Source organism: Ylistrum balloti, unplaced genomic scaffold (genome assembly GCF_031769215.1).
Source record: "Ylistrum balloti isolate Yb309-2 unplaced genomic scaffold, AGI_CSIRO_Ybal_v1 Utg370450, whole genome shotgun sequence".
Taxonomy (NCBI): Eukaryota; Metazoa; Mollusca; class Bivalvia; order Pectinida; family Pectinidae; genus Ylistrum; species Ylistrum balloti.
This window is the reverse complement of record NW_026782299.1, coordinates 2,390,976-2,413,808: the sequence shown is the minus strand read 5'-3', so window position 1 is coordinate 2,413,808 and position 22,833 is coordinate 2,390,976. Positions and strand designations below refer to the sequence as shown.

Genomic DNA, 22,833 nt, shown 5'->3' with positions numbered 1-22,833 from the left:
GAAGCCCTTCATCAGGCAAAATTCAGCGTAACGACAACGTCAGGTAAACACAGACTGAACAACAAAACTGTTAATTTTCAAAAGGTTGATTTTTAGTCAGTGTTGCAGGATAAATAGAATACATGGTTAGTGTCTTAAAATACAATTAATATTTTGCTTCGGAACAGAAAGACTAAAGTGGTTCACCAGAGGCTCGCCACTTTTGTCTTTCTTCACCCACGCCGATGTACAGCTTATATTTTAGACAATAACCATGAATTCTTTATAAAAAGATCAGTTACCATTTCATTCTCTTCTGGTTCTGTTGAGGATCAGTCATTAAAACGCATGTTCGGTAAGATCACATCTCTCGTAATACTCTCTTTTTCAAAACTTACTGCAGAATCTTTGGGATTACTTTTTCTCATATATTTTCAACATATTACCTTGTTGTGATTTACATCCTCGCTTTAATTTTAATTCTGGCTTTTTATAGTTACGCTTTTCATGTACAAGGACATCCCTGTTTGCATCAGTCTTTACAATATCAAATTAATTAATGTTTTTATGTTCAACATATTCATTAAACTATTGTTTATCACCAACACGACTTTTAATATTAGTCCTTAAATTGGTAGTTTCAATATTCTAAGGCATCAATAATGCATTCATTATATTTGTAAACATTCTCATCTATCACATCTCGCTCGTTCTCTAAAGCAGAACAGGCATTAAATAAATTGTACACTATTTCCTTCTAATAGCCTCAGAACCCTCTCCGTATAAACGGATAAGAGAATGTGATTATACTGCGGTTGACGTCTTGCCGTCTCAGTAGCGGATCTCATTACCACACTAAGTCTGCCGCATCTACCTGAACTTTTAGATTAGATCAGAGTGCGTCACTAGAGGATGGCACTGACTAGTTTACTCTCAGAATAACTTCATTGTTTGATTGTGACGTGTACTTAGCCGTCCACTGTGCGACATTTCATTGCAACAACATCTAAAAAGTTGCTGTCTTTAGAAATCGTTTTATTTTTTTTCCTGAAAACGTAGCAACATAAAGTCCCACTGTAATATCCCGGAAGTGTGACAAAAACAACAAACAAATAAAAACGATCGCTCGTGTAGGCAGAACAATGTACTCTTACGTGATACTGTAAAGCTTCGTTTTAGATTAGTATTTTCCTCCACTTACTAGCGAAACTCATTAAGCTATGTCCATTATTTTGAAGTCCAGCATGTGTATATAGTTTGCCGTTGTAAACGTTCCGCTATGTAAGAGTACATTTGTATTTCAAAATACAGCGTTTTTAATAGCGCCGTTAAATAGACAAACAGTGTTATATTGCATGTTAAGGTGAACTTTATTTATTGTGGGAGTGTCCATAGAACCAGTATCTTCTGTATCTCTGTCTAATGATAGATTAGGGAAGAATGTCTTATTTTCTGTCCTGTCTAGTCTTACGTGGCTACTATAGATATCTTGAGTGTTTCTAGTCGGTAATCATTGAAATCTTTGTTCTCCGCAAGACTTTTCGTATTACATCGGCTGACTTTACTGTATATCAATGATTTTATAACATTCATTCAACATTTAGAGTATCTTCATTTCCCTGTGATGTCTAGACATACGTAGATGTATATTTAAATGCTTTTACAACTTGAAATTAACAACCGTTGTGTTTTTCTCATATATGGTCAACCCTCAGAAAACACTCATACAAAACGTTTGTTTGGTTGGTTTTTGGAGTTGTGGAGACAATAACACTGCAGTAATGTCTGCACACTTGGATACAGCATCCAAAATTTCTGCTGAACTATTTTCACGTGTGTTTTCGTTTTCTCGAAATCTATTTATATAATCATGCTAGCCTTCTAATCGAGAATGACCGTTAATTTAAACAATAAACAGAAGTATGCTCTTAGACAAAATCAAATCAAATCAAATCAAATCAAAAGACCAAAAACCGATCAATGCATTTTTGTGTGTTTAAAAAGGGGAAAAAATCACACGAAAACGTTTTTTAATGATGTCGCCAATCATTGGAAAACATTTCCATTCTTTTGCGTACTTTCTTATCCTTTCGTCTGTTCTTATGGCTATTTGAATATCCAAAGCATTAAATTCAGCAGACGGATCAATTGCGTTCAGGATGAAAGGACAAGAAAAAGCCAATGAAATCCTACTCATTTAAGGAGGCATAACTAAAAAACTATAAGTAAAAAGTTGTGCTGTTCGCTATGATAAAAAAGGACGATGTAAACAGATGACCAAGTCATCCACCTTAGACGTGACCTGTAAACATAATCATGCCTTTGTCTCTATTTCACATAAAACATCATAACTATAAAAGCATAATATATAAAGTTATTAATAACCCCGCGAGAGTCCTTTCAATGTCGTAAAATGGTTTATAACTGACGTTTAAATGTAGTGGAAATAGCGAGGACCGCTTGATATCAGTCGACTGGGAATACCTCGTGTTTCGTTAACTGATCAACATAGAGACGTTTGTCTATCGCTTTCTTGGGAGTCGTAATATCGAAGCGTGTATTAAATATTTTCCCCTGTGGACCTTATTTTGCTTGGCGATGTTCTATCACTGGGGCAAAGCCAAAAATATTCCATGTTTATTGATGTACCTGATTAAAACACATACCAACATATAAAGAAATAAATATAGTGATAATGAAGATGTGAGTGCTTAGTGCAATAGGTTCAATGATTTTCTTTGTGAAGACAATAACAAAAATCTTCATTTATTTATTTTTTTGTTTATATATCTTTCTTATAAATTAGATTTTCCTTTCTGTCGCACTCTTCCGATGACCTCACATTTACATATGTACCCATATTGTTTTTAACATCATGAGTCTCCATATTTCATATTTAATATAACAATGTCGATTGTAATCATTTTCTAAGGTGACCTGGTTTTCCACGATTTACATTACTTTGCTTAATTTGATTGCTATCATCCTGTTATCTACCCTTTAAGTTGGGATATTGTTATCATTTAACGTCTTGTCTTTAGAGCTGGTATAATGTACAGCTTTGTTTCATCTATCCATGTGTGAAAGTATATTGGCTTTTCGCCTTCATAGTTTTTATTATGATAAATAACAGGAAAATAAATCTTAATAAATAAAAAAACATATTACAAGTGAGTTTACATAGAAACCTATGTAATTTATATCGATCTTTGAAGGTAATCTTTGGGTAATTGTTTCTATTCTTAACGGTGTCAACACTGTCAGCACTTAAACCGCGTTTCAATCCTTCTAAAAATAGAAATAGTGTTATGATATCAATAATGACGTAACTAAGCTATGTGATGTTCAAAAATGAATGATTATGAAACAAAGGTTACGACCCGACTACTAAGATTTACCAATAAAAACAATCAAGTATTCTCCCCACTTGTCAATATCAGTCAATATCAGGTTTTCACTAATGAACTCTTTATTTATAAAGGAAATTCCAAACAGGCATGACAGTAATCAATCTATTCAAGCTTTAATCCTAAGTTTGTCAAGTCATAATCCAACCAATCATAATCCACATTTCTAAAACCTGGATGATGCTGACTGATCTAAGCTTACAAATAAACTTCACCGTGTGTCACTTATAAGAAATTAGATGAATTATGGAAAAAATCGTTTATTCTGAGTATATTTTTCGTATTAACTGCTTATAGTTTGCATTCATTGGTATTCATATGCACATGGATGCCAACTGGAAGCAGTTCAATGTTTATATTTATGTTTATATATTTATCATTTATATTATATAGTATTATATTATTATATATTATTTATATATTATATATATATATACACACATCTTTTTCAATTGTTAAAAGGGAGGGAAACCTAAATATGTTAATACGTTGGTAGTTCATGCGTTGTTGATACCGATTGATTTCGGTAATATGGTGAGAGTGTCAAACGATGGTAAATACTTCGTGATAAACTTATCATATTGAGATAATTAATGCCGGATTGTAAAGCTAGTAACAGCGATGTTTTCAGTAACTGATTAATAATACACAAAAACATAGTTCTGCGTACTTTTGATCATCTTTCTGTACAGAAAAAGAAAAAAGTAGGATATTGGCTTTAACAAAGCACCTGGTAATCCTAAATGTCCAGATGGTCATATTAAAGTCTTATATAAAGACATATTTAGATGTCATGTGTTTTGCTTGCTCAACCTTATCTCTACATCTAGAACAACCTTTGCTTGGCCTGATGTTAAATACTCTTGGATGATAGATCATTTTTTTTACCTCAACATATTTTTAGCTGATATAACATCCCTCTGTAATAAATAACAACGTATATGGAACGTCTAAAGTTGCAGATGTATGACGTCATAAACCTAACCACAGTGTGTCAATTATTATTGGTCGAACTGAAACGAAAAACAAATGCATTCTGGAAAAAACACACAACCATAACAATGGAGCGTATTAAATCATAACAGTTCACAGCACACACACAGAGTTTGCATTGATCTTAGCCTTTAGACTACTGTTACTTTGGTCCATACACTAATGGGTTTTCTCAGTAAGTTATACAACAGACAGTTTATTTCATATCGGTATCAACTTAACTGTTTGCATCGCTCTCGTCTTGTTCAATGTTCCAAAATAAAGAATGAAAATGATGCACTAGGTGGCGCCACCCAATAAAATAAAGTCGTAATACATAATATCAAATTTGTCGCAAATCATTAAGAATGCCTCAGTCAAATATTATATAACAGTATAAAGTATATTAACAGAATGCGTTCCCTTAAATAAACAAACAAAGCAAAAACATTTTTTTGTTGTCATATTCGATACTGCGATTTTGTTGAAATCCATGAGATTAAACAAACGAGTATTTTATAAACACGGTTTAAAATAAGCATACTAAGTATTACTCACACAGAACATGTCCCCTACCGGCCCCCGCAAGCTTTTACACCCCGATGATGGATATAGAATGTGCTGTTTGGATTAGCTTGTAATTGATTTTAAGGTAACAATAAACAAAACATAGGCAATAGATAAACATGACAAACTTCTGAGGGGTATTTTAATGCTTTTCAAGTGAGTGAAGTTTAGTAAGAAGCCTTCGAGGAATAAAGCCGTTGGAGAGCTCAGATAATTTTCTAAAAATAGTTACGATTACCTTAATCTTGACAAAACAACCCGGAAACTTGACCTTGTCCTAGGTTATTTGAATCTTTTTAAGTGTGCTAAGTTTTTATGAGAATCCTTAAGATTATAATCCCTTATATGATCATCCTTTAATGGATAAAGTGCTGACAACTTTGTCACAGACGGACGGTCGCAAAGGGGAAAAATGGGGGAGGGGTGCTAATATATAAGGTAAGTGCATTCTTTTTGGAGTAATCCTTTTATCTTCCATGAATCAGTTTATGTACGAAAGATCAGAGGTATGAAGCAATGATGATGTCATGTTGACATAGTTCCCAACTGCCACTTTTCAACATTTAGTTGTTGTACATGTGTCAACATATCAATAGAACTACAGGTTTGTTTTTCACATCATATAAGTTAAATGTAAGGGCAACAAATAAGACATATAAGACTAAACGTTGGCATTGAATAGTAACTTTATACAGTGATGTTACAGAGAATACTGTATATTAACTAGACACGGCCAAGAAGGACTGGTTACTTTTTGGCAGTGCAATTTGACCGTTTACAGCATCGTTCTTGATTAAGGTGATATAGTGTTGTGTGATTCAAAATGGTCAGAATTTTGTTTGTCGTCTTTGCCTTACGCGAGGCAAGAGCGATGATAAGCCTTATTTTGGCACTAAATAAAAGGGGATCAGAGACGATACACAGATGAAGAGACGCTAATCAACTTTCTTGGTAATTTCATGAACTTTTCATTTAAATTGGACAATATCGTTCGTTTTCCCTAGACCATGTTGGGGCTTTATGGTGGCAATTCCAGAGGCTGATCGTTGTTTGCCTTGACTCTGGCAGCATGCGGTCGACCATTGTCTTGCTGGAAAATTATATTATGACGTCTGAGAAGTGAAAGGACATGTGATTGGAGGATCTGATCTCTGTATTGAACAGCATTGATATTTGGATCCATGACCATTAAGGAGGATTTTACTTTATGGGAGATGCCAACCCAAACCATAACAGAAGCCCCACTGAATCTATCTCGTTCAACCACGTAGCGTGGCGGTATGGCTTTGACCATCCTTCAACATCGCAACTGCTCTACTCCTCTGAATTTGCGTCAAGCGTGGCATCTCGGTCAATGGCGAAATCAAAATTCCAACGTGGAAAATAAATGGGGCTTGAATATCCGTTTAAATTATTCGTTTGAAAAAATCCGGCTTGGCTAGATCACACCGCGTGATTTGGATCGAAATAGGGAGATAATTCTTGATGTTATACCTGACCAAATATTCCATTATTTTCTTACAGCTAATGTGTGCTGCAGGGGGAACTTTGTGCGTTTCTTTTCTTTTTGTTGAGTATATGTCAAATGGGAGTATGATAATAACTTATTATAGGAATATATATATATATATATATTGTATAATGCATAGGAAGAAAATTGATAGATTGAAACATAATCGTACTCATATTCATGATAGTAATGTGAAATGCCTTTATTTATGAGATTCTTTAATGTCGTGGTTTCACGATATTGCTTTTCGGCTGGCATTTGTACTCACCACCCCGCCCCGAAATTCACCGACAATTAATGTTAGTGTTAATTGTTGTTCATTTCGTAGACAAGTAAATCCGTGTATTAACAATACCTACCCAACCTTCTCGAGTTTACAGTATATAACACAGTTTAGTGGTTATGCTCCTTCATTAGTCCCAACCACATTCCTGACATGTATTTCCAATGTACCTACATCTATAATTGTATTGAAGCTTGCTTCTTTGAGAGATTGTGGTTGACACTACTGTTAAACTCATAGTCCCCGAGATTTCCCAAGACTTGTATGCCAAGTTCACATTCATCCCAATAGTTGCACGATCCCGAGTATACACACATGTATTCGCCGTTAATTTGAAATCTCATTCAATATTCTTCAATATTCATTGACGAATCCTAGAAGGACGAAACATATGTATGATGCTGTTCTGTTCATTATTTGGTTCTATTGAATATAAACTCTAAAGAATTGAAAGATGTGTGCTATTAAATCTTTCTGTATAAATCTGGTGATCACTTAAACGGAAATGTGTTTTTATATCATCAAGATGGCTGTTATAAATCTTAAATGATTCATTGCGATGCTAATTTACATATAAAAAGATGTTTTTGTTTTACCACTATATCGTGTCTTGTATGGTCATCTATTCATCAGTTCACAGACAAATATCCCCCAATATTGGACTTATACATGAAATCCTGACTTCTAAAAGCAGTTATCCGGAAAAGGCTCAACATTTTCCGATGGTAAAACTAAAACGTTACAATTATCATTCTGACTGAATTTTAGCAATATTTCCGTTTGTAGATCTATATATAGGAATTCTATTTACAACGGAAGTGTAAATGTTTTCTTTCAGATAGTAGATATAAATTACCAACAGCCTTAGTTTACATATGTATGGTTAAATATTGACTTTCACATTATCGGACATGACATGATCCTATTGAAGCCTTGACTGTATCGGACTGAAGACACTACACAACCGGACACGCTTTAATGTAGATATATAAAGCTCATTACATACACTCAGAGGCATGCGTTAGTTCCGGGTTAGTTCGCTGTAATGTCATCCCTGATCGACAGAACTGGATTTCACTGTCTCTGTGTCCATGTGAGATAGCTTTCATGTACAGAGGCTGGCAATTGTTACAACCACTGTAGTGATAAAATGCGCAGGATGGTATTCTGAGCAATCCCAATAACACATCAGTGTTTATATATCCATGTGTTTCATTCTCAGTAAAAGTGCATTTCAAAACGTTCGCTTATTACTGCTCATTTAACCTATCAACACTTTATTTAAAGAGTTTATTAATTTGAGTTTGGATTATATTCACACGTTAGTTTGTTAAACATCTATCTTGGTGACGATTGCGGCCTTGTTACAATCCAGTAAGGAAGGGAAAGGAAATGCATAAACACTTATAAACTGACTATGTGGTCACCGTTAGATACGTGTCTAACACACTTATTTTGCACAAAAATTACCTTTTAATGAATAGTAATTCTGCTCTATATATATCAAAGTTTAAACAGTTTCTAAATCTTATCAAAATCGGGGTAGATGTACTAATGTTGACCAGAATAAACTTTCTGCTCGAAGAAAAATTTCATTTATTTTTAATATAGTTTTTTTTTGGCATTTGCTTCCCCCAAATCTGTCTTTCTTTACAGTTTAAAAATAGTTTGTGGCATTATATTGAAAACTGATTCAGACATATTTTATAGAATTTACAGAAACAACAAACAAAATCAAGGAAATACAAACGTGTGTATATAATCATAATCCAAACACAAATTCAATAAAACTAGGACAAAATATGTAAAAAGAAATATTTTCACGGAGACTCGAGCAAATGTACAAGGAAAATTAGACCTGATTACGTTTCCAAAGGTATGTAATATTACTATGTTATCACATACTGCCTACGGACGGTTACTTAAAGTTCTTAGCTGTTCATTTTATATCGTGCTGATTTTTTTTTTTTTAAATTCTCATTCATTTTAATTACCTAATTACCTCCTTATTGGTTCACATTCTATACCTTCCGTGCATGATAGTAACAAAGGTTTTATACCATTATCTCGTGGAATCCTCTTATACCGGTGTCCAATAAGAATGTGGAGATTAGTTGTGCGTAAGAACACATTAGCTTCAAATCATTTATTCGATTAATTAAATTCATGACGTAGATTAGAAGTATTCATCAAGAAATATTTTTTATGATATATGTCCTTGACATGTAAGATTGAAAATGTTCTAATTATCCCCTACAAAATGCATTTTCCGGGGGATGTCAAAATAAGCTCAATCACTCCGCACAAGGGGATTATTCAGGTTACAACTTGAAAACTGATCACGACGAAACATTCTATGCATACTGGACTAGTGCCCTAGTTTTGCGTGTCGTTATTGGTGTGATCATATTCTCTTTCTCTTTCTGTTTTCTTGCACAAAACGTAAAAAAAGTATGATATTTACTGTCCAAACTGTTTTCCAGCTCGAGAAATGTTACTGACCTCTTCACGCTTTAAACATAAACAAAACCATCTTTTCTTACCGATGTTGTGGTGCAAACTCTAGAGGAACTAAAGCATACTATGTGAACGAATTTGTTGAAATAAGAGAGAGAGAGAGAGAGAGAGAGAGAGAGAGAGAGAGAGAGAGAGAGAGAGAGAGAGAGAGAGAGAGAGAATTGGCACATGCACTTTTACATTAAAGTGAGATATTTTATGTATGAATTTTGCAGTAGTTTTTTATCTTCAAAAAGAGCGTAAAGTACATGGTGATTATTATTTCTGAACCGTGTCACTACTCCAATAAATCAAAACTCAGGTTAAGGTGAATATATCGATCCTTGTTTTTATTGATGGTATATGGAGGTGCACAAAATGTGAATATATCAATGGTGTTAATATTTTTAATCCAATATTTTGGAACTTTTAAGTGTCGCTTTGGGCAAGAGGTTCATTGGAAATGGAATAAATATGGATGAACAGATGTGGTTAATCAAAGTGCTCATTATTATACAGACAATTATCTTTTCAGTGATGTAATGTATATTACTACGTGAAATATATCTACAGTTATTCAAGAAGGTCTGAAAAACTATTCGCCTCCCAATGTTACCATGACAGCCAGTGTTGGTTGCCAATGACAAAGGTTTCAGTTGACATTGTGTGGCAAACATTCTGTATATTCGATCGTCCATGCTGAGAGCACTACTGCTTGATTTCGCAGTTTATAGATTGTTATTTTCTTCTTTTACAGGCGATGTGTACAGGACCATGAGAACTATGAAGGTCCAGACATCCCTCTTCTCCACATCCCCGATACAGACCCATGTCTACTACGTCAATCTTAGTAAGTCGTGACAAAATATTTCACGAAAAAATCCCCAGTCATCTCTCTGACTTTTTCTCGAGGATAATGAATTCAAATGTTCACTACAAAATCTTAACTTACTGGAATGCTGTACTTGACATTGTTATTAAAATGTCCGATATATGAAAGTTACGAGATTTATTGAATCATGGAATTGTACATTTTTTTAATCACTTTTGATTTTTCCAAAGTCGCTTACTAGGTTTCCAAATTTAGACCCTTAGAATCATTATAGAGTTCTGCAGACGATACAGCTGCATGGTTCTTCACATATGTGTCTTTTGTAGAATCATTAAATGTAATAAGTGATAATCTGGACTAAATTTCCGTCTTAAAGAAAAAACATTTTCACTTTTAAGACCAGAAGATATTAATACTCAGAACTTACAAGTCAAATTAACTGGAACTTGATCTTAATGTCATCTATGTTTTTGCAATTATTGTTATGTGAATGCCAATGAATTATATCGTATCAACAGATATTTATTGCCTGAATGAATACGAATGATTGGTTTAGCGATCTAGCGTTCTCTACAGTATGATTTTAGGGTGTAAACATTTTCGTTGGCAACGAGCGTAATTGAAACTAACAAAACTAACTTTTTTTTCGATCTTCCAAATGAATTGTACTCAACCATTTTCTACGCCGTCGTAAACACCGATATACCATTCCACCGAGACAAGGAAATCTATGTATAGCTTCCTCTTGTCATAATGTTGGATATTTTCCTTCAGTAGGAAAGGATTCTGGCATGTTTACATACTATATATATGTGTTGGTCTAAAATATGTAACCATCAGTGTGCCAAGTGTAGGCTGACGCATGCTGTAGGCACACAAAAAGGACGATGATGGGTAGCTCTCAATAACAAGCATCCTGTTTCGGTTCTAATATTCAACGGGCTTACTTCCTCACTCCCATTTCTATTGAAAACTCCTTGTGAATAAGCGTGTGTTTCAATGGAAAGTCTAGCAATATCTATAACGGGAGAGGTGTACCGAATGTATATAAATGTAACAACAGATGGCGCCACTACGAACTATTGAAATCGATTGATTTGTATCTGATGCAGACGACAACACATGGGTTTCTTGGCACTGTTTTTGTCTCTGTCTTTATTCGAATTGGAATAACTGACAAGGACAGACTGGTTTGTGTCTGCTCAATGAAAGGGACAAGAGTCTCCTTCTTTGTCTCTTAAGTCTTTTGGGACAGGTGTGCGACACGAATCATTTAAGAAAGGTAAGTTTCTTTCTTAGTAAAATAATTATCTCCTAAATTTCAGTAATATCTTGATAATATTTTACAATTAAACGATTTCAGATAAAAGTAAGATATGTTTAGTAAAAAACAATTAAAATAAACACATATTCATTCAACTGATAACTCCAATGTCATTAAAACAAAGTTATTGGCAAGCACGTTAATTGAAAGTTTTCTAAAGTATTGGTTTAAATATTTTTTTCTCAAAACCATAAGCTACTTTGAGATATTTCCAGTAATAAAACATTCCAAGTTCAACAATCGGTACACTTTATTTGTTAATTTGATATTGGTTGTTCATTCAAGTTTACTTCAAGTTGACTTAATTTTGAGACTAACAATACCTTGAGATTATTGATATCTAAAAAAACCATGCGTCACAAAATAATCACATTCTCCACCATTCTATTTATTGTATGTTTACAAACAATTAAAATAGTTGCACGAGTTTAATAAAAAAAATACGAAACTATGTCTCCTGTTTACTCATGAACGTGGATGCTGTGTTTGACGTAACAGCACAAAGTTGATCTATTTTTATTCTGTAAGAGTGTATTAGGTGGCCTATAGTTGTATTAAGTGCAACAGTAGGAGGCCTCAAGTGTGTAAACAGTCGTTACAAGATTGATTGAAATGTAAACAATTATTGACTTGAGGGCAGGCGTAATCTCATAATTCGATAGATTTACATTAGCAGTATAGAGACGAGATGTATTATGGTACGGTGTAGTTAAATCAACAAGCGGGTGAATAACATTCATTTATATCCATGACAAAGAAAATATAATAAGAGTCTACTGATAGTAGGTTGGTCTAAATAATAAAATGATACAACAGGGTGTCGGAAAATTGATTCATCAACACTGATGTTCGGACGAATTACTGCGTGTTTTAGATAAGGTGTCTATCATAACTATCAATGAATGGATCGCTTTTATTAATCTAAACATGTTATCTGCTTAACCAAGGGATTTGTATACCTTTGATCTACCCATTTGCATATGTCTACAAAATGTGTACAGAGTTATTATGAGAAGCTGAATGTCAACGTTTACTACAGACTTCAAAGTGTAAACTATTTTGCCGATGTACCATGAGTAATGTGGAATTCTTTTGTGAAGAAACAGTTTTCCTTCACTTTAATGCCAATAGATTCACTCAGTAAATATTGTGTTTTTTCTCTTGGTAAACAAAATATCATTATATTGAGTTAGAGTTGATGAATATCCCATTACTAGATAACAACTTTGTTGCTTCCAAAAGTCAAAGGTAGTTTCATGTTACAGTAGATTTGATATCCTATGGTTCGTCATGATTTTCTTCTTCCGCGGTAAATAGAAAAACGAGATGAAATGTTATGGACACTACCTGAATTTCACAGTCTCGTTGAAAAAGATATTTTCTGCAAGCAAGCCTGGAAGATTCGTTGTCCTTTCTCGTTGTCGTTTGAAGAATGTGGCATCATTTTGATGACTTATTTCTTCCACGTTTACATCGTGTCTTGCTGTAATCGCGTTTAAATGTTTTTACACACCCGTAACAGTTTAACGCATCGAAATAAACCGTATTCGAATTAAGCTAGAGTTTTTTCTTTCCTCTTTAACGTTAAATTTAATGTAACTATGCAGGAGAAGCAGAAATAAATTGCAAAAAAGATGGTATAGGTTTTATATCTGGTTCAATTTGGAGCCTGATCACAACCATAACGATCCTTCAGGGATGATCGAGACAGTCCTCTGTGATTTTGCAGTTCAAAAAGCTATCCTGTTAAGAATGCTGATATTTAACGAATACCGGAATCTCAAACCAGACAATTCTAGACACCACAATTAAAAACTTATCGAAATGGTAATATAGAAATCAACCATTGAATTTCTCTCAGCAAACGTTGACCATCACGAACATGTGATATGGTCGTGCAAATACAGAATAAAGGCAGTTTTTGACGTCATGATTGCATTATGACGTCAGTAGAATTTCCTGATAGCTTACACTACTACTGAGCACCAGTTTTGGCAAATACAAATATCTACACTTCAATGTCCAAGCTGGACTTCCGAAACTGGTGTTTAATACGATAGAAAAAAAAATTTGAAAGATATTGGAGAGGAAATATTCAACATCTCCTATCAGTTGTAAAATAGTTTAAGTTAAGAAATTTACCACTGACAGCAAAAGGGATAACGTTTTTGCACTTAACTCTAGATAAGGACATTATGTGTAGCCGGACTGAGAGAGGTGTGTACAACAAAAGACATTGCGAAACATAAGTTGACGAGGAAGAAATTAGTGCCGTTTTCCAATGACTTCATTTCTTTTGTTTATGATTTGTGTCAGTTAACATAAATTATGTCATAAAAAATGTTTTAATACAAAATATTTTCATACACAATAAAATGGTTGGGGCAAAGTTTTCGTCGATCTTAGTAATATTGACATTCTAGAATTTCAAAGCGGTTTAATACTTTCAACACATCTGAAGTTAACAATAAATGACTAAAATGCATGTATCATTTGAATTGTCATATATCTCTTGATATAGGCATATAATTCTAACAATGTTTCAACAATAAGGATAACAAGTTGTTTAGGTTTTAACGGAGGAATGGGCTATTGACGGGCGCTTTTTCAGTGTCAAAACGTTACAATTTTACCGTAGCATAACACGCCACCCAATCACACGATACTGGCATAATATTGCATGGACAATATGATATCACATCAATCCACTAGGAAAAAGTTAAATATAAAGTAATATTACCAATGTAACATTTTGTCTTAAAGAAATTTTTATGAACGAGAAGGAAATTAGACGTAAGATGTCGGCAGGTGACAGACATCTCATAGCAGTGGATTTCAATATATGCAGATTGATGGAAATTACAGTTTTGCGGTCGTCATTAGAAATTTTTTTATTTGATGCTCTTTAGTTTGCCTGCTGTATACCTTGTTCGTATTTGAGAACGTGACATTCCTGGGATTGACAAAGATTTTACATAGCGGGTTACCGCCGATAAAGCAGAAGACGCTTGCTAATCCGGAACACCTGGTTTTATACCCATTGTATCTTTTCAGTATTCTCCTTGTAAATCTTTCTTCGATCATATTTTGCCCCAGTTTTATTAAAACTTGATTCTGGATTGTGATAATATTCACATGCTGGTCTTTTCTTGTTGTGTATTGGTAAGGGTTTACATTATCCGCTAAACAATTTATTTTATTGTTGTCATTGAGGCATAGGCTTGAACAATTAAGAAATCGCTATTAAAGTATTTGATGAGGCATTTGTAAAATCAGGGACACGGACTTTTTATTATAGTATTCAAAATAAATGCTTTTAAGCATAGGCAATATGTACTGGTCGCCCTTCTAAAGCGCTCGTTTATTCACCTACCACCGATAAGCGTTTTGAATTGTACACGTCAAACAAAAAAGTAATTCCTTTACAATGTTTTCAGAATAAACCCACGTATTACATGAAACGAGGAAGAAGACGTTTATGAGAAATGTCGTAAGTCGTAAACTTTGGCGTGGAATTATTTTGGGGATATTTTATTGTCTGGAAATTGAGTTAGTGTTCCTAAAATATACTTAGGCCTGAGTGGGCTGTTCTTGCCACTATGTCTAACCTTTCGTAAAATGTTTAAGCACTGCCTTCGTGCTATGTGCGTATTTCATGGTTACAGCAGATTCTATATTGAGGAGACAGGTGCTATTAATATCCTTGTCTTTTTACATGTCTGTTAACGGGATTAATATTTGCTTTAATTCTCTTTACTGAGATGTTCCAGTACAAAGGCGTGGGTAGGACCGCAATAATTGAAATTCTCTTATTATAACATGCAATACAGTAAGTTTACTTATGCAATATCCGTAGTTATATATGTTATTTCATTTTGGAATGCTTTGTTTTGTGATATATATTTGATTACTTTATTTAGTAAATATTTCTGTTCTTTAAGTTATTGAATTTCATTTTGAATTATGATTCTGTTCACAAGTTGATATTTTCTTGTTGTGTTTATATACCAAACTTTTGCAATACATATTCCGCATTTCCTATCTTGAAACTGATAGCATCTCGTCAGGGATTAATTTCTTCCTTAAAGGCTATATATAATTAAAGATTTTATTTTGATAAAACATTTTGGATTCTCTGTTTCCCATGAGTATACTTTAGACTTTTAAAACTATATCCAGAACTCAGCATGAATTCACAAACACATTTTCAAGGAAATGATCAAGCACATTCATAGTAATAGTATCATTTGTTTTGTGTGAGAAAGGAAAATAAGATGGGTTCTAGAGCACGCTATGACATGCAAATATTATTAGTGTCCATAATTGGAATGAATAAATCTATTGTTGATTGAGGAGATTTATAATTAGAATGTGCATTTGCTACAGTTGGCTTTCATATGAGAAGTATTGATATGACGTAAGACATGATGTTTTGTAATTCACAAAGTATAAAATGTCGTTATATATACACTTTCTAGCCACAAATATAAAGTAAATCACTTCAAAAACGATAACATTTCGACGGAAAAGTATTTGACAACATGACAAACTTATGAAACACAGCAAGATGGAAGTAATGTCTTTCGTACTGAATTCATTAGCACATAGAGCACGAGAGAAAAGTGATAATGTAACTTGACACTCTCGATCCTGATGTGTTTCACTCTCTTTCACAGTATCATAGTTGACAATCAAGCAGATATCGACAACTGATAGACAAACTTATAAGTACAGGAATTCGTGATACACTTTGATGAAAATTATGGGGAAGTTGTATGGTCGTCAATGGGTCCCATTGAGATCAATTTTGCTATATGAAGCTGGCTTTGTTTAATGGTCGTTCGTTTGCCCGTTGGTTCCATAGTTGCATACTGTGTTCTCATTTGAACACTTGTGATTTCTTCACGGATATCATCGATGAAGCAGAAGACGCTTACTCTTCCGTAACACATGGTCTTATACTTTTTCAGGAATATACGTATAAATCTTCCTTTTGTTCCTTTTGCTCAATTTTATTGAATTTTTCTTTGGTTATGATTATTTTGACATGTTGGTATTTTCTTGTTGTTTAATATAGCATCTACACTAACTGGAAATATGAGACATGTGTATGGCATTTTGGAATTATGAAAGGGTGAACTTCACAAAATCAAAAAATATTATCCCGAAAAAGAAAGCGTTTATAATAATATGGAAGTTTGACGATAATAACTACTAACAATAGTATGAGGTCAGCACTCCCCAGGTTATCTGTCATAAACTTGAAATGGTGCTGACAGAAATAAAATTGTTGTCTTTCAGCAAAATAGCAGCTGGTATAAAGGAATGGATTTTTTTTTATCTTTACGAGCCGTATATCCCACTGGCTAGTAGTAATGGACAGTCTGACCTTTTCACAAACATAGCGTATCCAAGTCCAATTTACTCTGGTGCCAGTAAGTCCGAATAAAACGAGAGAGTACACAATGCATTTTTCTGTTGGTGTTGTTATTTGCATTTGACACGCCAAGCTGTATTTAGGTCATTATTATGATAGCTATTGACAGTTAGTAGTACGTACGAGGGTCTGGAGGAGATTTATCAGACCATCATATCATAAATGTCCTGTGTTCGTTTCGATAACAATATCAGTTATTAGTGGTTATTTAAGTACCTAGGTCCATTCTATAATCAATAAAACACCACAGGTTTGCACTTAAGGAATACACAAACGGTGATTATCTCCGTTTCTAAGGTCTTAGCGAAAACCCCAGTTCAGTTTAAGACTATGGTAGTTTGATAGCCTTGTTCTTGAAAAACGCTGTTAAATTTATGGGATGGAAGCTTTACATATGGTTTATTGAAAAATCTACTGTCATTAAGTTTGTGACATTTAGTACTTTATTTACAGAATATCAAACACCGTATGTCTTACATGGTGATTTTTAGTCTCTTTCACATTGCACTGGAAGAGGATATGGGGGATAGATGTATATAGCTGCCAGGTACTTAGTTATACAACCAACTCACAAGCGCTGCTCTAGTCTGCACAGCAGGATTCACTCAATATATAATTGCAATCGTTGTCAATAGATTCAATAGTCCTTTGATGGCTACTGGAAAATTATTTTTGAGGAACTGTCGCCAAGTTGTATTCTTACTTCACTGGGTTCATATGTTTATCTGATCAATACAGCGGAATTAAGTGTTTGCCCATTAAGACTTCTCACCTTTTAATATTAGGTCCAACGTACAGGTGATTTAGTGCTGTTTTTGATTTCGTCTTGATGTTGCCGTGTTTTATTATTGTACTTCATATAAATGTTCAGTTGGCAAGCTTGTCTATTAATACATGTCAGTAAGGATCTATAGAGAAGTAATGAGAATATCCGACAATATTATTGGTCCTTTTTTAAATTACATGTATCATAATTCTTTATAGTTTTGTTTGCTTATAGTTTTCCAGAAACATGAACATTTAATTCATCGTAACATTTGATAGGATGACCAATAAACAATGTCTTTGTGAATGCAACGTTTATCACCCTCTGGAGCCTGGGATACTCTCGACAAGATCTAGAATTCATTTACAACACAGGCACGTTGCCTTGACCCCATCAATAAATCTGTAACAATCCTCTGCCGATTCTGAAGTTTATTGAGTTTTCCTGTAACAAACGCCAAGCATCATCCTGTTGACATTTCTCTGATTTCCTTACCGAGTAATTATTCATATAGATATCTTCTAAAGCCTTCAATGTGACCTTCTATAACAGTAAGGTGATTAATTTACTATACGATATCTACAAATCGGCCAATCACTTCATTCTTAATTCTTATCAGTGACCACATCGAAGCTGATTCTGCATCATGATCAAACAGTTTTGAATGTTTGGGATGCTATTACGACGTTAAAGATGGGATATCCCTTTAATAGACCCCCTTCGTTGATTGCTGAGTGGTTTCATTAACAATAGTATCTAACCCCGGTGCCTTTTTATGTATGGAATCATCCCCAGGGTGGCAATAAGTACGACCAATACAGACGCGTCAGCAACAGCAACCGTCGGTGATTGTCGGGGATTGTCGAGGCTTTGGTGATATTTCTCTGTGTAATTAGTCTGATATCTTCTTACAGAAACCCATATGTTCATGTTCCAAATGAATCGTCTACGGAGGATTCATCCTCCTAACAATTAGTCTATGGAAACCTGTTCGGTGAATCACTGGAAAGAACATCTATAGAGGCCTCTTTGCCAATCAACCAAATGATACGGGTTTGTAAATGACATGAACATTCGCCATTGCGCACGTTTGTGAAGCATTTTCGATTCACTGTAAGTTCAAGTTTGCTCTTTTTAAAATCTCTTTTAATTTCCATAAATTAAATTTCATATATGATTGGTTAAAAATATTTTCATTCTGAATTATTTTCCATCTTCTCATGTACGTCAATGCAGAAAATGTATGTACGTCAATGTTGTGAGACATTAGAATATTATCTATTCTACAAAACGTTAGCATGTTTTCTTAACAAATACCCGTAAATGAGTGACAGCAAAATTATTGCAAGTAAAAAAATGATAATAGTTTCCGTTTCAAAATCGGAATGAATTAACAGAATCATTCAAATGTGAAAGTCCATATTACCGGGAATTCACCAAAAGTTGCTATGTACAGATCTTTATGCCCTTGCATGCTGACTTTTTTTGTGATCTTAGAGAGTCTCAGCGTCGAGTGATATGGCATTTATTTGCAGTGTTAAGAATTGTACCTGCTGTTAAGTCGTTTAGATCAAACTGGGTCAATGTCCGATCCGGATGACCGTTGTATAGGATTAAGGCACTTACGCAATTGATTCGTAACCGTATTATCTTTGTCTTTGCGTGGTGTGTCTGCCCTAACAGTCTGTAACATATGGAAAGCCTTCCAATAGTTAGCGCGGCGTCCTTACACTGGTCTCATTTTGTTGCGACGACACCGTAATAATTGTGTTAACTTTTCGTGTGTTTACCGTCGTTGGATCTTCATACAACATAACACGGTTGTATTTTTAAATGGGTTCCGATTTAGTTTGCAACGCAATGGCGGGATGTACATTTTTTGGAAGCGACCAGAGGATCGTTTTACAAACTACTGCGTCGCAGATCTGATCCCCCCTTGCAGCGGATATGGTTTGCGATGGTGTTTATAGTGGAATTTTACAAGACTTGTAGTCACTACAATTTAATCTGCATTTGATATCAGAACGGAATATTTTTACCAATTTGGCATTTTACTGTTGGATAACGCGCCAGTGCACACCAATTGACGATGTTTGGTAGATAATTGTGGATAACGCGCCGATACACACCTGGTGACGATGCTTGGGAGAAAATTGTGGATAACGCGCCAATACACACCAGGTGACGATGTTTGGGAGATAATTGTGGATAAGGCGCCAATACACACCAGGTGACGATGTTTGGGAGGTAATTGTGGATAACGCGGATATGGTTTGGGATGGTGTTTATAGTGGAATTTTACAAGACTTGTAGTCACTACAATTTAATCTGCATTTGATATCAGAACGGAATATTTTTACCAATTTGGCATTTTACTGTTGGATAACGCGCCAGTGCACACCAATTGACGATGTTTGGTAGATAATTGTGGATAACGCGCCGATACACACCTGGTGACGATGCTTGGGAGATAATTGTGGATAACGCGCCAATACACACCAGGTGACGATGTTTGGGAGATAATTGTGGATAAGGCGCCAATACACACCAGGTGACGATGTTTGGGAGGTAATTGTGGATAACGCGGATATGGTTTGGGATGGTGTTTATAGTGGAATTTTACAAGACTTGTAGTCACTACAATTTAATCTGCATTTGATATCAGAACGGAATATTTTTACCAATTTGGCATTTTACTGTTGGATAACGCGCCAGTGCACACCAATTGACGATGTTTGGTAGATAATTGTGGATAACGCGCCGATACTCACATGGTGACGATGCTTGGGAGATAATTGTGGATAAGGCGCCAATACACACCTGGTGACGATGTTTGGGAGATAATTGTGGATAAGGCGCCAATACACACCAGGTGACGATGCTTGGGAGATAATTGTGGATAACGCGCCAACACACACCTGGTGACGATGCTTGGGAGATAATTGTGGATAACGCGCCAAAACACACCAGGTGACGATGCTTGGAAAAGGATTGGACAACGCAACGCATTTGTTTTCAGGATCAATCACTTACATATACATGACCAATGAGAATCAAATAGTCTCAACAAAGAGAGTTATTTATTGTCTTTGATATTGAAATATTCTTCTTTTTGGTTGATTTTTAAGAATGTCTAATAATTTGGATAGGAAAGACGATGACGAAATTTCTTCCGATGCTTACGGGATTTATAGAGTTCAAAGTAAATTACACTCAATAGCAATAGCGACGGCCCTCTAGAATATCACATTTAAACGAACTACAATTAGCACAACGTCCGACATTACTTTTTTGCGCAATGAGTTTGTTATGGATTTGTGACATGGAATTTAAGCTACAATTCCTTCACACAGAATTTTTTAATGACTTGTTCCTGGCATGCCCGTACATTTAAAATAACACAGGTGAACTTTAAAATGATCTTGGGAAGTTCTCTCTGCGTTGCCCTATTGAATTAATACTACAGAAAAAAGACACCGTTCAAAGCATATTATCGCTACAAGAAAGAACATGCACTTCACACATGGAACGAGCACACGCTGACGTATTAACGATTTGATATGGGAATCGCTACTTAAAACCAGATAAGGCAGCGTGTGCAAAATCGTCCTTTAGTAATGATAACATCGGGTCATTATATTGGTTTTATATCTGATTATTGTCATTATATTGTCTTAATTAAGTGCAACAGAGTGTTATATAAGATACCTTATAATATTTGGTCGATAATGAGATCGTAACCCTATAAAAAGTACAAAATCTTATTACTTGATCCTGAAGCAGATTTATTAGCTCGAGCAGAATGCTCATTCGAAATATGATATTACTCTAATTTGTCGAACGTATTTGGAAGTATAAGCATGGATAATTGTCTCGTCCAGGTCTTGCAATAACATGCATTAGAATGTCTTACATATATCCCAGGGCAACGTATATGTGTGATAGTACATCTACATGGCATCAAATCTCGATAATCTATCTCCTGTACCTCTAGGCAGAAGGTTTCCTTGCTCTGCCAATTCTGTTCGGGAAAGGTTTGACATGTCTCCTTCAGTACAGGAGCTTTTGTCTAGGAAATCGAAGAATGGTATACAAATCAGGGTGACTTGTAGACAAAGAAGACAAAGAAATCAGTATGTGTTTAAAAACGGTATTAGATTTCTCCCCGAAGAAAATATATATGATAATACACCCCATGAAACGTAATGAACAATTACGTGGTTGTACGTTTATGGTATTAGTAAATTAAAGTAATTAAAGTCTCGAACTAAAAGATTCAAGCTTACTACAGTTTTGATACGTAACTAGGGAACCTAGAGATGCATGAGCCCCGTCTATTTATAGTGGAAAGTTCTTATCACTTATGTGTGTCTTCTGTACAAACAAGAATTATTATACGAAACTATTTTACAAATAATAGAAGACAGGACGACGAGATAACATGTAACCTCTGACTGGACGAGAAGTACATGTGTATAGATATTTTATGTTCTTGGACATCAGTCTCATTTTAGAATGATCAAGCCAGACACCAGTTGTTAACCCAGTCTTTTGTCGTCCAAACAACAGCTTCTCGGCAACACCACAGACAGACAGTTTTGTCGTTTTGATGATGATTGGGGTACTTGGTTTGGCTACCAGTATTATTTCTGTTGCTTTAAGGTAAAATGGGGCTTGACTTTTCTTACGATTTTGGTGATGAATTGTAATTAAAGGATGTTGGAGAGATTGGACCACTGGCAAAGTTTTGATCGCTTTGGAAATCTCTCAGAGCTCAGGCCCTTCTTATCACTGAGGAGTCATAGAAGAACAAACCAGCTGTAAGAGATACAGTCAATTCATTATGTTGCTTCTACATATGCGCTAAAAGGTGCTAATCATCTGTGTCTTTGTTTACATTCTTCGATATTGAAGATGGTAGACAATGTTGGTGGACGTATGCCTGTATGCCACAATTTAATTTATACATATGAATTTGACATTCTTCACGAAATTATCAGAGGTATGAAAAGTACGTAATTTGATAAATTATAGGGCTAATACTCCTACCCTATGTAGATTTCTATATTGCCTACGATCACTTTGGATTGCACTCTTTGGCTTCCTTAGTTTCACAATCTAGGTCTTTGGCCTTTCTGACGAGTACTAAAAGGACAAAACACATGTTTTTTTGTGTCAAGGTGCTATTGACTCGTGTCATTTGCACAATCTAACACAGTAATAAAGGTAGGGAGCTAATTGCAATTTTGAGCTCACTTAG

The 22,833-nt window shown here is 34.9% G+C and overlaps 1 protein-coding gene across 1 annotated transcript in view; it reads left to right on the top strand.

Moving 5' to 3' along the window:
* The first annotated feature begins 10,006 nt into the window (after positions 1–10,006).
* The window catches only part of LOC132555057 (small conductance calcium-activated potassium channel protein 2-like), a 29,119-nt gene continuing 16,292 nt past the window's right edge, over positions 10,007–22,833 (top strand). Inside the window, exon 1 of the mRNA XM_060219398.1 lies at positions 10,007–10,064. Coding sequence (XP_060075381.1) covers positions 10,044–10,064 — 21 coding nt within the window. The 5' untranslated portion in view covers positions 10,007–10,043. The remainder of the gene's footprint in view (positions 10,065–22,833) is intronic.